This window comes from Scyliorhinus torazame, chromosome 8 (assembly GCF_047496885.1).
Source record: "Scyliorhinus torazame isolate Kashiwa2021f chromosome 8, sScyTor2.1, whole genome shotgun sequence".
Lineage (NCBI taxonomy): Eukaryota > Metazoa > Chordata > Chondrichthyes > Carcharhiniformes > Scyliorhinidae > Scyliorhinus > Scyliorhinus torazame.
Window position 1 is genome coordinate 110,610,707 of NC_092714.1, and position 17,426 is coordinate 110,628,132.

Genomic DNA, 17,426 nt, shown 5'->3' on the forward strand with positions numbered 1-17,426 from the left:
AGCTTCCTGTATTGGCCCCTGTGTAAGACGACGTGGCATACCTTTTCCAATACAGAATCATTTTGCATCCAGTCGCGTATCTGGGCATCGGTGACTGGAATGGTGTCCATAAAGTTAAGTGTAGAAATGACTTTGTTGGCTCTCGGGGGAGATGGGGGTGGGGGCGACGTGCCGGCAGTGGGAGCCTGCTCAACACGCCTGCGTTCGCAATTTGCATGCCTGGTCGATGTTTAAAGGGTACTCGAAAGCTGCTAGCAACAGGACCCAGCACTGAATCTAGGTAGATACTATTGTCCTCTTTAAAAAGTCCTAGCAATGGCTTGTGGTCTGTCACAATAGTGAATCAACAGCCATACATATAATAATGAAATTTCTTCGGCACCAATACGACGGCCAGCCATTCCTTTTCTACCTGGGCGTAATTGCGCTCTGCAATGGCTGATGTCCTTGACACGAGTGCTATCGGCCTTTCCCTTCTGTCAGCCATGAGGTGGAACAATACAGCTCCCAGTCCGTAAGGCAAGGCCTCGCACATCACCAAAAGAAGCTTGGAGGGGTGCTAATGTGTCAATAATCAAGACAATGTTAGCTGCTGCTTTACCCTGGCAAAAGCTTCCTCCTGAGGCGTTCTCCAAAGCTAGTCTTGGTGCTTCTTCAGCAGCGCGTGCTGTGGGGCGAGGATGGTCACTACACCAGGAATAGATTTCCCATAATAGTTTATGAGACCTAAGAACAACCATAACTCTGTCACATTTTCCAGAGTGGGGCTTACCTATGTTACTTAATCACCTGAACCTTCTCCTCTACCGGGTGTAGTCGATCCCAATCCACACGATACCCCAAGTGTGGTTATAATAAAGGCCATTTGATTGGAATTTTCCAATTGGCCTCTAGGCCTTTGGTGGTGTTGGGAGTACGGCAGCTTCCTGGTAGTGATCTTCCTGGCAGACTCTGTGGCAACTGTAGTGATATCATGGTTGTGCTGTAATTCACCGACTGACCACTAGGAGTCTCGTAAGTATATAAGTGAATGTTAGAGTCAGGTGACCTCAGACTGACTAGGGAGCTGGGAGAGAGATTGCTTGTGCATGTTCATATTGTTATTCGTCTGTTGTTTTGTATATATTTGACCCACAGTTAATGTTAATAAATTGCTTATAGCTTTAACTACAAGTATTCTTGTAATATAAATTAGACCATCCAACAAGAACATTCCAGCAACTGTGGCAATTTTTTATTTCAAATTCTGAAGTTGCCGAGAGGGCACTTCAAAATGGAGGCACCCTCTCTGTTCCTTAGCTGCAACAACAGGCTGTCATTCCTTCCACTCTGGAGAGCCTCCTATTTGCCCTCTAGCTTCAAGAGCCTGTTGCTATGCTTAATTGGATGACAAGCATGTCCTCTGGCCACTATTTGGCCAAATCTGGCAAGATCAATGTCAGGTGACTGTTCCCAACAACATCTGCAGGGTCGTGACCCATATTTGACCCCAATGTAGGGCTCCTGACCCAAAGTGCAAAGCCATTCCCAGGGTTGATTTACAATTTTCTCTCCCTGCTGGATAAGGAAACCTAGGTGCTGAATACAATTTGCACTTCACCCTGGTTTGACTAACAGAGCAGTTGGCATATATTCAGTTTGGTGTATTGGTTTGACAGAGATTAGAGCTGGCTCACAATCTGTACTGCATCAAATGATTAACAACATGCCGGATGTCATTCATATCCGGCTGCTCCCCGTAAGGATGTAAAATGTGATTTGAAACTATGAGGAGAAGGATTGTCTGATCTGAGTTATCTATAGTAGTGTCAAACATAAGCTAGCCTCCATTACATAACATTAAAGGTGAGTGAAATAACAAAATCTGTGTATCTGTTTCTAACCTCATTCTTTCATTGGGAAATGAGGAGATATGTTCCCTCCTTTAAAGTAAGCATAATCTGAGGACAAAAGGGTGCAGAAGGGTCGACTCAATGGAAAACGTATTAATTAAAGCAAATTAATTGGTTGCTACATGTGTTTCCGTCCATTTATGTTGAATATTTGTAAAACAACATTTCAGTGGCTGTAATCACCAGAAGTGCTGTCACCCTGCCCAGGTGTAAGACCCTGCATTCTTTAATAAACCCATAGTAATTTTATCCTATGACCAATCATCGTTAAGTAGAATGTAATTGTCAATTAAAATGCCTGTCTTACGGTCAATCTCTGCAGGATCTGTTTGCATTGAACCTGGACCCCTATCGATATAGTGGTGTCAATATGACAGGGTTTCGCCTCCTGAATATAGATAACCCACGTGTTGCGTCTATCATTGACAAGTGGTCCATGGAACGACTTCAAGCACCACCCAAACCTGAGACAGGGCTCCTGGATGGGATGATAACAGTAAGTTAAATGGACCAGAAGAATTTTAGATTTCTGTATGAAATGATGTAACATGTGCTTGGGAAAACAGTTATTGTTAAATTAAGAATTTACTATTCTCCCTAAAGTACAGATTTCTGCAAATTGTGATTTTTGCCAAAGAGTGGGAGAGGTAAAGGATTTTACATTTGATACTCGTGTGATTGTCCATTTTGTTCAAGTGGAGATTTTTGCTATTTAACAAGTGTTCATTCTGGTCTCCACGGGATCTTGCTGCTGAAATACCTCATGTCATATTCATTCTAAATGGTCAAGTCGGGCAGCGCAGCACAAAAGTGAATGGGCTCATTTATGATCTTATGATTCAGACAGACATGCTTCATTAGGCTGTTGCATTTGATAAAAGAAAAGAAGAATGAGGTACCAATTGAAATGATGCACCTTTTACAGCTGTTCACAAATGAAATTAGTTCTGGTAGTCTTCATCCAGATGGTGCAAATGAAGGAACAAAGCAGCAAATGTCTTGATCTCATCTCTGAGAGGTACACATGGAAAATGACATATAGAGAAATGGCCTCTAAGAGTCTGTGCAATATAATGCGCGAGTCCAATGGCAACGCTGCGCCGGAAAAGCACCTCGCCGTGGCACAGCATGGCCGATGAAAGCCAGGAGATCCCGCTCCCGGGATCTATCAGGCTCATCACGCCTCGTAAGATCCAATGCGATCTCGCGAGAAGTTGCGATGTGAATCCCGCCATTGTGGGCGGGGTCACTTTTTGTCAAATCTGCACATTACAGCGAGGCAGTTAGCCTCACTCTAATGTTCAAATTCCCAAGGTACCTGAAGCTTTGGGATTCAGCTCCTTTGCCTCAGAGGCCTCAGGCGAGTGCCGTTCAACACTGGTCCCCACAAACAGGGACCAGGCAGAATGGCACTCCTGGGGTCTCCAGTGGATCGGAAGCCCCCAGCTGCATGCGAATTGGGCAGAGTGGTGCCCTGACACTGCTGGTGCCAGCTTGGCACCCTGGCAGTGCCATCTGGGCACACTGGCAGTGCCAGCCTGACAAGTGATGGTGCCAACCTGGTGGTGCCAAGGTGGCATGGGAACTGCCAGATGCCAAGCAGGCATTTTTTGCATTCGTGATGGGGCTAGGAGTGCCTTGCAAGGGTGTTGGGAGGGAGGGGGGGGTGATGCAGGGGTGGCCGGAGACCCTCACTTAGTGCTTGTGGGCTGGGATCACTTTGGCAACCTCGGAGATCAGGACACCATTTTTAAAATGGCATCCCGATCTCTCGCTACACTGAGGAGTTCTTGCGAGTGGAGCTCCCCAGTGTGCAATACGGGGCTATGTGCGGCCTCAGCCACACGTTCCCAGCTGCGGCCCCTTATGCAACACGAGTTGCATTGCATAGCCATGTGTTTCTCAGCGCTGCGAGCTTCGGGAAACACGTAGCTAAACGCGCTTTCTATGGGACTTTGTTCCCATTTAGTTGAATTGAGCCCATGTTTTCCTCCATATGGCAGGCATCATGGTGGTTGGAAGCGGAAAGTGTTGCCAAAGGAGAAAAATTAGTTCTACGACGTTGTAAAACCAGTCTGAAATGGTGCTGTATAGACTCTAATGGTGGCCTATGTTGCCCGCAGTGCGACATCGGGAACATCTTTAACATATTTTTGAATATCATTAATACTCATTAAAAGAACTCCTGGACCTGCACTTATGCCGATGTCTTTTACACCACTGCAAAAGCATTGTGGACCTGGCATACCACACTTCTCCCAGGATACGAGGTTTGTTCACCCACCTCGTGTAGCCTCCCAACACAACGATTCTTCATCAGGATCAGCTGCGAACAGCACTTCACTCTCGCGGTTGAGAAGGATGAAGCAGATGTAAGGTGGGGGTGGCTTCAAGTGGCTGCACGGTGAGACCACAACTCGGGGAATGGGCACTGGGAATTGGGCTGCAGCAGCACAAGGGTCTACAAGTTGAGGATAACAATAGAAGGAGGCGCGGAAGGGAGGGCTCACACATGACTGTTGGCGGGTAGTGTTTCTACATCACACAGTGCCAGAGGCCTCAAGATGGGAAAGGTCAAGATCCAGATGGGCCATAGGCACATTTGTGCTCACAATGGGGTTGAGGTTTGGGTATAAAGATTGAGTGGTCATGAAGTGAGGGAAACCTCGACATCCTGCACCACCAAGAATTTGGGAGGGATTTGAACATTCATACAGGGAGGTCTGAGACTGAGGCCTCAGCACCATCATCTTATAACATGAAATGATTGAGCAGCAAGCAATTTAAATGAGGATGAACTCAGCTGGTGCATTCCCTGGGACCACACAACAGATATAAGTATTTTCAGATGAGCTGAGATGCACAGCTGAGACAGGTTATGAGCCCTTTGTTCACAATGCAGGAAATCAGGAGAGGTACAAATGAAGATTAATACTGATAAGGGGCACTAATCGATCACCTTCTTTTAGCCCTTGGTCACAGCCTCATAATTCTCTAGAGCAACAAAGCAGTCAGGAGCATTTAGTTGACTTGACCTGCCTCATATTAAGGTCACAATTGATCCTCTTGTAGGTACACCCATGAGCAGCAACAGCTCCTGCACCACCACAAAATAATCTCAGCTCTTGACAAAATAAAATGGCAACAAATAAAATGTCCTCATCTAAAGGGTAGGGGGGAGGGGAACATTGAAGCACACTGACCTGCACACAACCTGATTATTTGCCTGCACTATTACCAAAACCTTTATCCACCAGTGACTCGTTAGTCATCTGGGAAGAAAAAAGACCTTTGGAGTCTCATGCTGACTCATATTTTTCTCTCATGTATGCTCCAGAGAGAGGCCATCACAAAGATGGATGCTGCATTGATTGCAACCTCCATTATCGCCTGCAATCAGGAGACAAAAAGGAGAAAATAATGACGGCACGACAGGCGCGCCAAGGACAGGAGATTTGCCCTCGAGAGCAGCAGGATTTAATCCACATGTCGAGTTGAGACTCCTGGAAATATCGTTTGAAGGTTCCTTGTAAAACACAACTTGTACAGGACACATATGTCTTTCCTGCAGATGAGCAAGAGACAGTGTCACTGACATATTTGCATTTCTAGGATCAAGTGGCTCACATATATCAGATTCTTCACAATCGGATGCCATGGGGATTGTGAGGACATCCATTGCCAGTAACTGTGAAAGTCACTATCATGCAAGTGCCCCTTCAAGAAATGTTTTTGTCTTATCACATGGCTTCAGTCATGCCATTGTGTGGGTGGAACTGGGCTGTGGCTCTGTGAGTTTTTACTTTCACTTTGAGTTTGGACTGGTTTGAATGCACAGGTTGAAAGAAGTGTCTCTCCATCTTCGATTTAAAAGCTGTTTCCAGACGACTTGATAACGTAAAAGAGATAACTGCTTTCTGGAAGGAATTCAAACTGCTGGTCGAAAAGGGGTCTCTGGTTTTACTTGGATTTTGTTATTAAATTGGAACAGTTAAGGGGGAATTCATTAAGGGTTATACATAGATTACTATAGCTTATGTATTTTTTTTATGTTTGTAGTTGATAAAAGTTCTTACTGTGTGTCTTTATACAAATGATAAATAAATTTGTAGAATAAAGCTAGGTTTTTGATTAAAAGCGCCTCAGAACTCTGTTGAATAACACCTGAAAGACAAGCTCTTGTGCTTATCATAACCAAAATCAATAAACAGTTATAGGTCAGGTGAACTTTATAATGTACTTTGGTGTTTTCTAAACCCTGGCACATAACAAAATTGGGGGCTCGTATGGGATCAAAGTCTATCTTTCATGATTGGGTTGACTTAGTGAACTTAAAGACAGTGAGGGGTGAGCATATTTGTGTTTGCTCTTCAGGTGTTGTATTCTTGTTTAAATAGAGAGTGAGTTGTGGACAATGGCTCTTACAGAGACTCAGAAGTTTTTGGGGGTGGAGAAGGTCACACATAGTACCTTACAAACGGAGACTAAAAAAGGCTTTAGATTTGGCAGCAACATTGCAGATAACAAATACGAAAAGAAGAGGTAATTGCAGCAGTAGCTGAGCATTTAAAATTGCCTGAGACACCGTCAGAATTATTGGAAATGGCAAGTATTCAATTACAGATCAAGCAGCTTGCACATGAAAAAGAATTAAAGAAGCTTGAATATAAAATGAGGGGAAAAACAAAGAGCAAGGGAGGTACAGAGGACAAAGAAAAGGGGATAGGGAAAAAAATGAATAGCCCTAGCAGAACAAAAAGCGAGAGAAAGGGAGGTACAGATCAGTGAAAAAGAAAGAGAGAGAGAGGAAAAGGAAAAGAGAGAGACTTTGAACTTCAGAAACTGGCCATGAAACGTGAAAGTCAGTTGAAATTGGCAGAGGTAAAGAGAAACGGACAGTCTGAGGATAATGATGAGGGTAGTGAGCAAGAGTGTCATAGTTGAAGGCTTGGTGGGTATCTATTTAAATACGTCCAAGCATTGCCAAGGTTTGATGAGAACAAGGTAGAAGCCTTTTTCATTTCATTTGAGAAGGTAGCTAAACAAATGAAATGGCCACAAGGCCTGTGGATATTACTGATTCAAACAAAGTTGGTAGGTAGAGCTAATGAAGTGTTTGCATCACTATCAGAGGAGATATCTGGGACATATGAGGAGGTGAAAAAATCCATTGTGAGTGCATATGAACTGGTGCCGGAAGCTGCAGAAAAAAGTATCGAAATTTAAGGAAAGAACCTGGTCAAACATACATGGAGTTTGAAAGGATCAGAGTAATTTTGATCGGTGGATAAGGACTTTGAAAATAGACCAACTGCATCAAGCTCTTAGAGAAATGATAATTTTGTAGAAGTTTAAAAATTCAATTCCTGATGTAGTGAGAATGCATGTGGAAGAGAAATAAAAAGTTTCAGATGTTTTTCCTGTAATAGACTAGGCCATGTAAAGTCACAGTGTTGGGGGTTGAAGAAAAGCATTGGGAAGGCTGATGTGATAAAACAGGATAAGTCAGTGGGGTTTGTTAGAGTGGTAAAGGAAAGCCCAAGGGAAGCGAAGGAGGTGCAAATGATTGTACAGCCTGTTCAAGAAGTAATTGTTAAGAAGGTGCCAGATCTCTTTAAAGAATTTACTTGTGTGGGTAAAGTTTACTCATGTGTACCAGGAGGAGTGGGTAAAGATGTCAGAATTTTAAGAGATACTGGAGTTAGTCAATCTTTGATGGTAAGAGATGAGAAGTTATGTAGTTTGGGAGGAATATTGCCAGAAAAGGCGATAATATGTAGAATTCAGGGTGAGAAGAGTAGCGTTCCATTATATAAGGTGAGGTTGGAAAGTCCAGTGAAGAGTGGTGAAGTGGTAGTAGGAATAATAGAGAAACTATCTTGTCCAGGAATACAGTTTATTTTGGGTAATGATATAGCTGGATCGCAGGTGGGTGTGATTCCTACAGTGGTTGATAAGCCAGTGGAAAATCAAACAACTGAATTGTTGAAGTATGAATATCCTGGGATTTATCCTGATTGTGTAGTATCAAGGTTGCAAAGTCACAGGTTAAGACAAGAGGCGAAATCAAAGAGTGAAGTTAAAGTTGAGGTTAAATTATCAGAAACAATTTTTGATCAGATGGTTGGAAAAAAACAAGAACAGGTGGAGGATGAGGCGGATATTTTTAGTTCAGGAAAGTTGGCGGAGTTACAACAGAAAGATCATAGAATCATAGAATCATAGAATTTACAGTGCAGAAGGAGGCCATTCGGCCCATCGAGTCTGCACCGGCTCTTGGAAAGAGCACCCTACCCAAGGTCAACACCGCCACCCCATCCCCATAACCTAGTAACCCTCCCAACACTAAGGGCAATTTTGGACACTAAGGGCAATTTATCATGGCCAATCCACCTAACCTGCACATCTTTGGACTGTGGGAGGAAACCGGAGAACCCGGAGGAAACCCACGCACACACGGGAAGGACGTGCAGACTCCGCACAGACAGTGACCCAATCTGGAATCGAACCTGGGACCCTGGAGCTGTGAAGCAATTGTGCTATCCACAAGGCTACCGTGCTTTCCAAGATATAGAAATAAAACGGATGTATCAGAAAGCATACATGGAAGAGGAATCTGAGTGTATACCAGAATGTTATTACCTTAAAAATGTTCTCTTAATGAGAAAATGGAGACCTTTACATATGCAGGCGAACGAAAAGTGGGCAGAAGTTCATCAAGTGGTATTGCCGGTCGGGTATAGAAAGGAGGTCTTGCGAGTAGCACATCAGGTACCAGCAGGAGATCATTTGGGAGTGAGGAAAAGTCAAGCTAAAATACAAAAACATTTTTATTGGCCTGGACTACATAAAGATGTAGTTAAATTTTGTTGATCATGTCACACATGTCAAGTGATAGGGAAACCTCAAGCGGTGATAAAACCAGTGCCCTTAATACCCATTCCAGCATTTGAGGAACTTTTTACAAGGGTCTTAATTGATTGCATAGGACCGCTTCCTAAAACGAAAATGGGGAATTAATATCTTTTGACTACAATGGATGTGTCTACTAGGTTTCCAGGGGCCATTACAGTATGCAATATCACAGTTAAAAATAATTTTTTACTAGATATGGACTACCCACAAAAATACAATTGGATCAAGGATCAAATTTTACCTCAAGGTTATTCAAGGAGGTTATGGATAGCTTCGGAGCAAAACAATTTAAATCAACTGCATACCATCCAGAATCGCAGGAAGCGTTAGAAAGGTGGCATCATACATTAAAGACAATGTTGAGGGCTTATTGTCAAGATTATCCAGAGGATTGGGATAAAGGAATTCTATTCGTACTGTTTGCAATTAGGGATGCACCTAATGAGTCAACCAAATTCATCCTTTTGAACTAATTTTTGCTCATGAGGTAAGAGGACCACTCCAATTGATTAAGGAGAAATTGATGAGTGAGCTGTCTGAAATTACATTGTTGGATTGCGTGTCAAATTTTAGGGAATGATTAAATAGCGAAGGTAAATTGGCTACACAACATTTAAAAGCATGCGATGAAAGAGGTACCGGACAAGAAAGCAAACGTTTGTAGTTTTGCCAGTGGAGATAAAGTTTTAGTATTGTTACCAGTGGTAGGTAAACCTTTAAAAGTGAGGCTTTGTGCACCTTATCAGATTGAAATGAAATTGAGTGAGGTGAATTATTTGGGAAGAATGCCCTTAGAAGGAAAACTCACCGAGTGTGTCATGTGAATATGCTTAAAAGGTACTTTGAAAGGGAAGGAGCAAAAAGAGGAAGTTTTAGTAATTCTAACTCAAAGTGAAGAACCAAATCCAGATGGCTGAATTTGACATTCCTCAAATTGAATTGGATAACGAGAATGATCTTAAAAATTGAGATAAATTATTGAGTTACCTTCCAGAAGAAAAACAAACTGACCTGAAAGAGTTATTAATATCACATGGGCAGGTTTGTGGAGAAAAGTTGGGAAGTTCTAAAATGGTTCTACATGATATAGATGTGGGAAATGCTGTTCCAATTAAACAGCATCCATATAGATTTAACCCTTATAAATTTGCACAGGTTCAAAAAGAAATTGAAAATATGCTTAAAAATGGCATAATTGAAGTGGGTTGCAGCCAATGGAGCTCACCCATAGTGATGGTACCAAAACCGGATGGTACCCAATGATTGTGTATGGACTATAGAAAGGTTAATGCAGTTACAAGAACAGACTCTTATCCTACCCCACGCTTGGAGGACTGCATTGAGAAGGTGCGCCAATCAGCTTTTATCTCCAAACTGGATTTACTTAAAGGCTACTGGCAAGTACCTTTATCCGAAAGACAGAAGGAGATTTCAACTTTGGTGCCTACAAATGGTATATACCAATTCAAAGTTATACCATTTGGCATGGAAAATGCCCCAGCCACATTTCAATGGTTAACTAACAAAGTCATTTCAGGATTATCCAACTGCAGTATACATAGACGATCTGGTGATTTTGGAAACAACATTTGACGCATCTGATGGAGTTATTCGATCGACTTCAGGAGGTGGGTTTGGTGGTAAAAGTGACTTTGGAAAAGCCCAAGTCACGTTCCTTGCCCATACAATTCAACATGGTCAAATGGACCCACGGGATGTGAAAACAAAAGTTATTGGGGAGTTTCCAATACCCTCGACACAAAGGGAAATAATGAGATTTCTTGGCATGAGTGGTTTTTAACGTAAATTTATGCCGAATTTTATCAGCGTGGTTTGACGGACTTGCTGAAGAAGCGCAGCAAATTTCAATGGACGGCAGAGTGTCAACAGGCATTTGATGGCCTGAAGGCTGTGTTAACCACTGCTCCTGTGTTGGCCACCCCAAATGCAAGGTGGTTATCGATGCGAGTGATGCGTGGGTACTGTGCTCTTGCAAGAAGACAACGAAGGAATAGAGCGGCCTATTGGATATTTTTCCAATAAATTAAATCATCACCAGAGGAAGTATTCAACAATTGAAAATGAGACTTTGACCTTGGTGCTGGCTTTGCAACATTTAACACTTATGTTACCAGCAATTCGTCTGAAACAATTGTATATACTGATCATAATCCATTGACGTTTTTGGAGTAATTCAGGAATAAAAATGCCAGATTGTTTCGATGGAGTTTATTATTATAGCCATTTCATTTAAAAATTATACATGTGGCAGGACGAAAAAAGGTGATAGCCGATGCTTTGTCACAAATGTGTTGAAGAGAAGCAGATTTGATGATGGGAGGAGAAGAACTAAATCGGACTGTATTATTACCAATGTTTGCCAGTTTTGTTTTTGTTTAAAAAATGGATGTTTATTGTCAATTGTTATTAATGGGCAAGTGAAAAGATGAAAAATGAAACCATCTTTGAAGTTGCCAGGTTTTTTTTCTTGCGGGGAGGTGTCATGGGAGTGTCCCTTCGAGAAATGTTTTTGTCTTATCACATGGCTTCAGCGATGTCATTGTGTGGGTGTTGCTCGGCTGTGACTCTGTGAGTTTTTACTTTCGCTTTGAGTTTGGACAGGTTTGAACTGCACAGGTTGAAAGAAGTGTTTCTCTATCTTCATTTTAAAAGCTGTTTCCAGACTACTTGATAACTTAAAAGAGATAAAGAACAAAGAACAAAGAAATGTACAGCACAGGAACAGGCCCTTCGGCCCTCCAAGCCCGTGCCGACCATACTGCCCGACTAAACTACAATCTTCTACACTTCCTGGGTCCGTATCCTTCTATTCCCATCCTATTCATATATTTGTCAAGATGCCCCTTAAATGTCCCTATCGTCCCTGCCTCCACTACCTCCTCCGGTAGTGAGTTCCAGGCACCCACTACCCTCTGCGTAAAAAACTTGCCTCGTACATCTACTCTAAACCTTGCCCCTCTCACCTTAAACCTATGCCCCCTAGTAATTGACCCCTCTACCCTGGGGAAAAGCCTCTGACTATCCACTCTGTCTATGCCCCTCATAATTTTGTATACCTCTATCAGGTCGCCCCTCAACCTCCTTCGTTCCAGTGAGAACAAACCGAGTTTATTCAATCGCTCCTCATAGCTTATGCCCTCCATACCAGGCAACATTCTGGTAAATCTCTTCTGCACCCTCTCTAAAGCCTCCACATCCTTCTGGTAGTGTGGCGACCAGAATTGAACACTATACTCCAAGTGTGGCCTAACTAAGGTTCTATACAGCTGCAACATGACTTGCCAATTCTTATACTCAATGCCCCGGCCAATGAAGGCAAGCATGCCGTATGCCTTCTTGACTACCTTCTCCACCTGTGTAGCCCCTTTCAGTGATCTGTGGACCTGTACTCCTAGATCTCTTTGACTTTCAATACTCTTGAGGGTTCTACCATTCACTGTATATTCCCTACCTGCATTAGCCCTTCCAAAATGCATTACCTCACATTTGTCCAGGTTAAACTCCATCTGCCATCTCTCCGCCCAAGTCTCCAGACAATCTAAATCCTGCTGTATCCTCAGACAGTCCTCATCGCTATCCGCAATTCCACCAACCTTTGTGTCGTCTGCAAACTTACTAATCAGACCAGTTACATTTTCCTCCAAATCATTTATATATACTACAAAGAGCAAAGGTCCCAGCACTGATCCCTGTGGAACACCACTGGTCACAGCCCTCCAATTAGAAAAGCATCCCTCCATTGCTACCCTCTGCCTTCTATGGCCTAGCCAGTTCTGTATCCACCTTGCCAGTTCACCCCTGATCCCGTGTGACTTCACCTTTTGTACTAGTCTACCATGAGGGACCTTGTCAAAGGCCTTACTGAAGTCCATATAGACAACATCTACTGCCCTACCTGCATCAATCATCTTAGTGACCTCCTCGAAAAACTCTATCAAGTTAGTGAGACACGACCTCCCCTTCACAAAACCGTGCTGCCTCTCACTAATACGTCCATTTGCTTCCAAATGGGAGTAGATCCTGTCTCGAAGAATTCTCTCCAGTAATTTCCCTACCACTGAAGTAAGGCTCACCGGCCTGTAGTTCCCGGGATTATCCCTGCCACCCTTCTTAAACAGAGGAACAACATTGGCTATTCTCCAGTCCTCCGGGACATCCCCTGAAGACAGCGAGGATCCAAAGATTTCTGTCAAGGCCTCAGCAATTTCCTCTCCAGCCTCCTTCAGTATTCTGGGGTAGATCCCATCCGGCCCTGGGGACTTATCTACCTTAATATTTTTTAAGACACCCAACACCTCGTCTTTTTGGATCACAATGTGACCCAGGCTATCTACACCCCCTTCTCCAGACTCAACATCTACCAATTCCTTCTCTTTGGTGAATACTGATGCAAAGTATTCATTTAGTACCTCGCCCATTTCCTCTGGCTCCACACATAGATTCCCTTGCCTATCCTTCAGTGGGCCAACCCTTTCCCTGGCTACCCTCTTGCTTTTTATGTAAGTGTAAAAAGCCTTGGGATTTTCCTTAACCCTATTTGCCAATGACTTTTCATGACCCCTTCTAGCCCTCCTGACTCCTTGCTTAAGTTCCTTCCTACTTTCCTTATATGCCACACAGGCTTCGTCTGTTCCCAGCCTTTTAGCCCTGACAAATGCCTCCTTTTTCTTTTTGACGAGGCCTACAATATCACTCGTCATCCAAGGTTCCCGAAAATTGCCGTATTTATCTTTCTTCCTCACAGGAACATGCCTGTCCTGTATTCCTTTCAACTGACACTTGAAAGCCTCCCACATGTCAGATGTTGATTTGCCCTCAAACATCCGCCCCCAATCTATGTTCTTCAGTTCCCGCCTAATATTGTTATAATTAGCCTTCCCCCAATTTAGCACATTCATCCTCGGACCACTCTTATCCTTGTCCACCAGTACTTTAAAACTTACTGAATTGTGGTCACTGTTACCGAAATGCTCCCCTACTGAAACATCTACCACCTGGCCGGGCTCATTCCCCAATACCAGGTCCAGTACCGCCCCTTCCCTAGTTGGACTGTTTACATATTGTTTTAAGAAGCCCTCCTGGATGCTCCTTACAAACTCTGCCCCGTCTAAGCCCCTGGCACTAAGTGAGTCCCAGTCAATATTGGGGAAGTTGAAGTCTCCCATCACCACAACCCTGTTGTTTTTACTCTTTTCCAAAATCTGTCTACCTATCTGCTCCTCTATCTCCCGCTGGCTGTTGGGAGGCCTGTAGTATACCCCCAACATTGTGACTGCACCCTTCTTATTCCTGATCTCTACCCATATAGCCTCACTGCCCTCTGAGGTGTCCTCTCGCTGTATAGCTGTGATACTCTCCTGAACAAGTAGCGCAACTCCGCCTCCCCTTTTACATCCCCCTCTATCCCGCCTGAAACATCTAAATCCTGGAACGTTTAGCTGCCAATCCTGCCCTTCCCTCAACCAGGTCTCTGTAATGGCAACAACATCATAGTTCCAAGTAGTAATCCAAGCTCTAAGTTCATCTGCCTTACCCGTAATGCTCCTTGCATTAAAACATATGCACTTCAGGCCACCAGACCCGCTGTGTTCAGCAACTTCTCCCCGTCTGCTCTGCCTCAGAGCCACACTGTCCCTATTCCCTAGTTCTCCCTCAATGCTCTCACCTTCTGTCCTATTGCTCCCGTGCCCACCCCCCTGCCATACTAGTTTAAACCCTCCCGTGTGACACTAGCAAATCTCGCGGCCAGGATATTTATGCCTCTCCGGTTTAGATGCAACCCGTCCATCTTATACAGGTCACACCTGCCCCGGAAGAGCTCCCAGTGGTCCAGATAACAGAAACCCTCCCTCCTACACCAGCTGTTTAGCCACGTGTTTGTCTGCTCTATCTTCCTATTTCTAGCCTCACTGGCACGTGGCACAGGGAGTAATCCCGAGATTACAACCCTCGAGGTCCTGTCTTTTAACTTTCTGCCTAGCTCCCTGAACTCCTGCTGCAGGACCTCATGCCCCTTCCTGCCTATGTCGTTAGTACCAATATGTACAACGACCTCTGCCTGTTTGCCCTCCCCCTTCAGGATTCCCTCTACCCGTTCGGAGACATCCTGGACCCTGGCACCAGGGAGGCAACATAATTGCGTTTTGGAAGGAATTCAAACCTGCTGTTTGAAAAGGGGAACCGGGTATCAGTAACAAGTCTCATACCAGTAAGAATGCCATGTGCTGGGCCACACCTTTGTAAAGGGGTTTCTGTTATTGAATTGGAACAGTTAAGGGGGAATTCCTTAAGAGTTATGCATAGATTCCTGTAGCTATGTGGGGTCTTTATGTTTGTAGTTGAAAAAAATCTTACTGTGTGTGTTTATACAAATGTTAACTAAATTCACAGAATAAAGCTTGTTTTTTGATTAAAGGTGCCTAGGAACTCGATTGAATAACACCTGAAAGGCAGACTCTTGTGTTCATCGTAACCAAAATCAATAACAGTTATAGGTCAGGTGAACTCCATAATATACTTTGGTGTTTTCTAAACCTTGGCCCATAACTGTCACCATGGCCAGAACCTCTACACCAGTGGCTCTTTCCAGGGCTTAACTGCAGACCTCTGTGGGATCTCTGATTTCCACACATAAGTGCATCCAAAGGTAACAGATGCTCTCTTTGCCAAGGCCCACATTACATGCACTCACAAGACATCAAGCAAGCTAGGGTACCAGGGCACGCTGCTTTGCAACTTTTTCCAACTGCCCATATCGACTGCAATCATGTGGCTCTAGAATCTCCTAGAAGCAAGCACTCCAATACATCAATATGAAAGGCATTCACTCATTAAATGTGCAGCTCCCACAATCCAAAGATGTGCAGGTTAGGTGGATTGGCCATGCTAAATTGCTCTTAGTGTCCAAAATTGCCCTTAGTGTTAGGTGGGGTTACTGGGTTATGGGGATAGGGTGGAGGTGTGGGCTTGGATAGGGCGCTCTTTCAAAGAGCCGGTGCAGACTTGATGGGCCGAATGGCCTCCTTCTGCACTGTAAATTCTATGATCTATGATCTATGATTTATGATTACACAAGCAAATCCTGCAGGTTTTTGCGAGGTTTTCTGGAAGTGTCCACAATTCCTATACCTTAACAGATCGCAGATCCTGGGCACCTTCAAGGGACAACACAGCATCCACGTTTGGTTCCTTGGGGACTGTCTTGGAGAGAAGCTACAACAATGTTCATGGTGCAATCTGAATAATGGTGGAACGCATCATAGGCATTTTAAAAATGTGAATCTGATGCATGGGCAGATCTGGCAGGTCACTACAGTACAACCCCAAAAGATCTCATGTGACATGGGTGTACCACCATTGTATATACTTTTGGAACTAGTAAATATATATTTAAGTGCACTGTGTTCAGGTTTGCTGTATTCTCGTTATGCTGCTAGTTACTGACATGGTCACAGTGAATTAACGGCATTGTGCTTCTTTCCGAATGAGATTCTGATGATGTAGTTCTAACGATGCACCACTAATTGTCTCACATTGTCAGTCGTGTCATCATTGAGTATTCCGACATGAACATCTTTCAGCCTTGGCCATCATTTGTGAATGTATAGTCTAGGCCCCATCCCAGCAGGCATTGCTCTGAAAATCTTGACTGTGCAACATTTGCAGTTGTGTCCTTGCATGTCCCGCTATGAGATATGAGGAGGATGTAAAAAGGCCTTAAGCAGAATTGGATAGGCTAAATGAGTGGCCAGGAGCTTGACAGATGTATGAGGACCAAAAATAACTATGAGCTGAAATGAAGGTGCAGCCGACAAGTAAGGAGGCAACTGTCAAGTTCCCTTTGATTTCAAGAGGGTTTGAGTGTAGGATTAAAGAGGTCTGGCAGCAGTTGACTGCAGCCTTGATGAGACCTCACTTGGAGTACCGTTTGCCCTGGGAAGGATTGACCTCACATAAAGGGATTACAACCAAGGTTCACCAGACGTATTCCAGGGACTAGAGGATTTGCCTTGAGGTGATATTACTACAACTCCGGATCTTGTTGGAATCTCAATGTGGTGAGACTCATGAGTCAGGGAGCAAATCTGCTGCTATGTGGGTTTCACCACAGAGAGGAGAGCAAATGGCACATGGTTCCCATCTAGTTGCCTCATGATCATTAGGTAACAATTTAATCAACCAATTGTGCTCAACTTAACCTTCACCCATGTGAAAAGACTTCCTCCCACTTCAAGGATTCACATGTACAGAGCAATTGTTTTATGAAGATGATTCCTGAATAAATGGTACATGTAACTGTCCAGACATGCACCCTACTTTCTACCCTCCCCTACACTCAGCAACTGCCCCATCACCTTTGACCTCTCCCCAATGTCACCCTTAGACCTGTAACTATCGCCTTCCACATACCGTCTCTTCACTCTGATCTCACACCTGTTACTATCCCCATGCCTACACTGACCCCTTCTATTATTCAAGCTACCTATTTTGTATATTTATATTACCTCGCATGACACTTTCAGTTACCCTGGACCTGCGGCACTACAGCAGTTCACTTTCCCCTTTCACTGTTCTCTTTGCTACGCAGTACCGTCAGTT

At 43.8% G+C, this 17,426-nt stretch overlaps 1 protein-coding gene across 1 annotated transcript in view; it reads left to right on the forward strand.

Annotated features, from left to right (window-relative positions):
* The window catches only part of LOC140428037 (glutamate receptor ionotropic, kainate 1-like), a 547,961-nt gene that overhangs the window by 361,222 nt on the left and 169,313 nt on the right, over positions 1-17,426 (forward strand). The window contains exon 6 of the mRNA XM_072514019.1: positions 2,215-2,388. Coding sequence (XP_072370120.1) covers positions 2,215-2,388 — 174 coding nt within the window. The remainder of the gene's footprint in view (positions 1-2,214; positions 2,389-17,426) is intronic.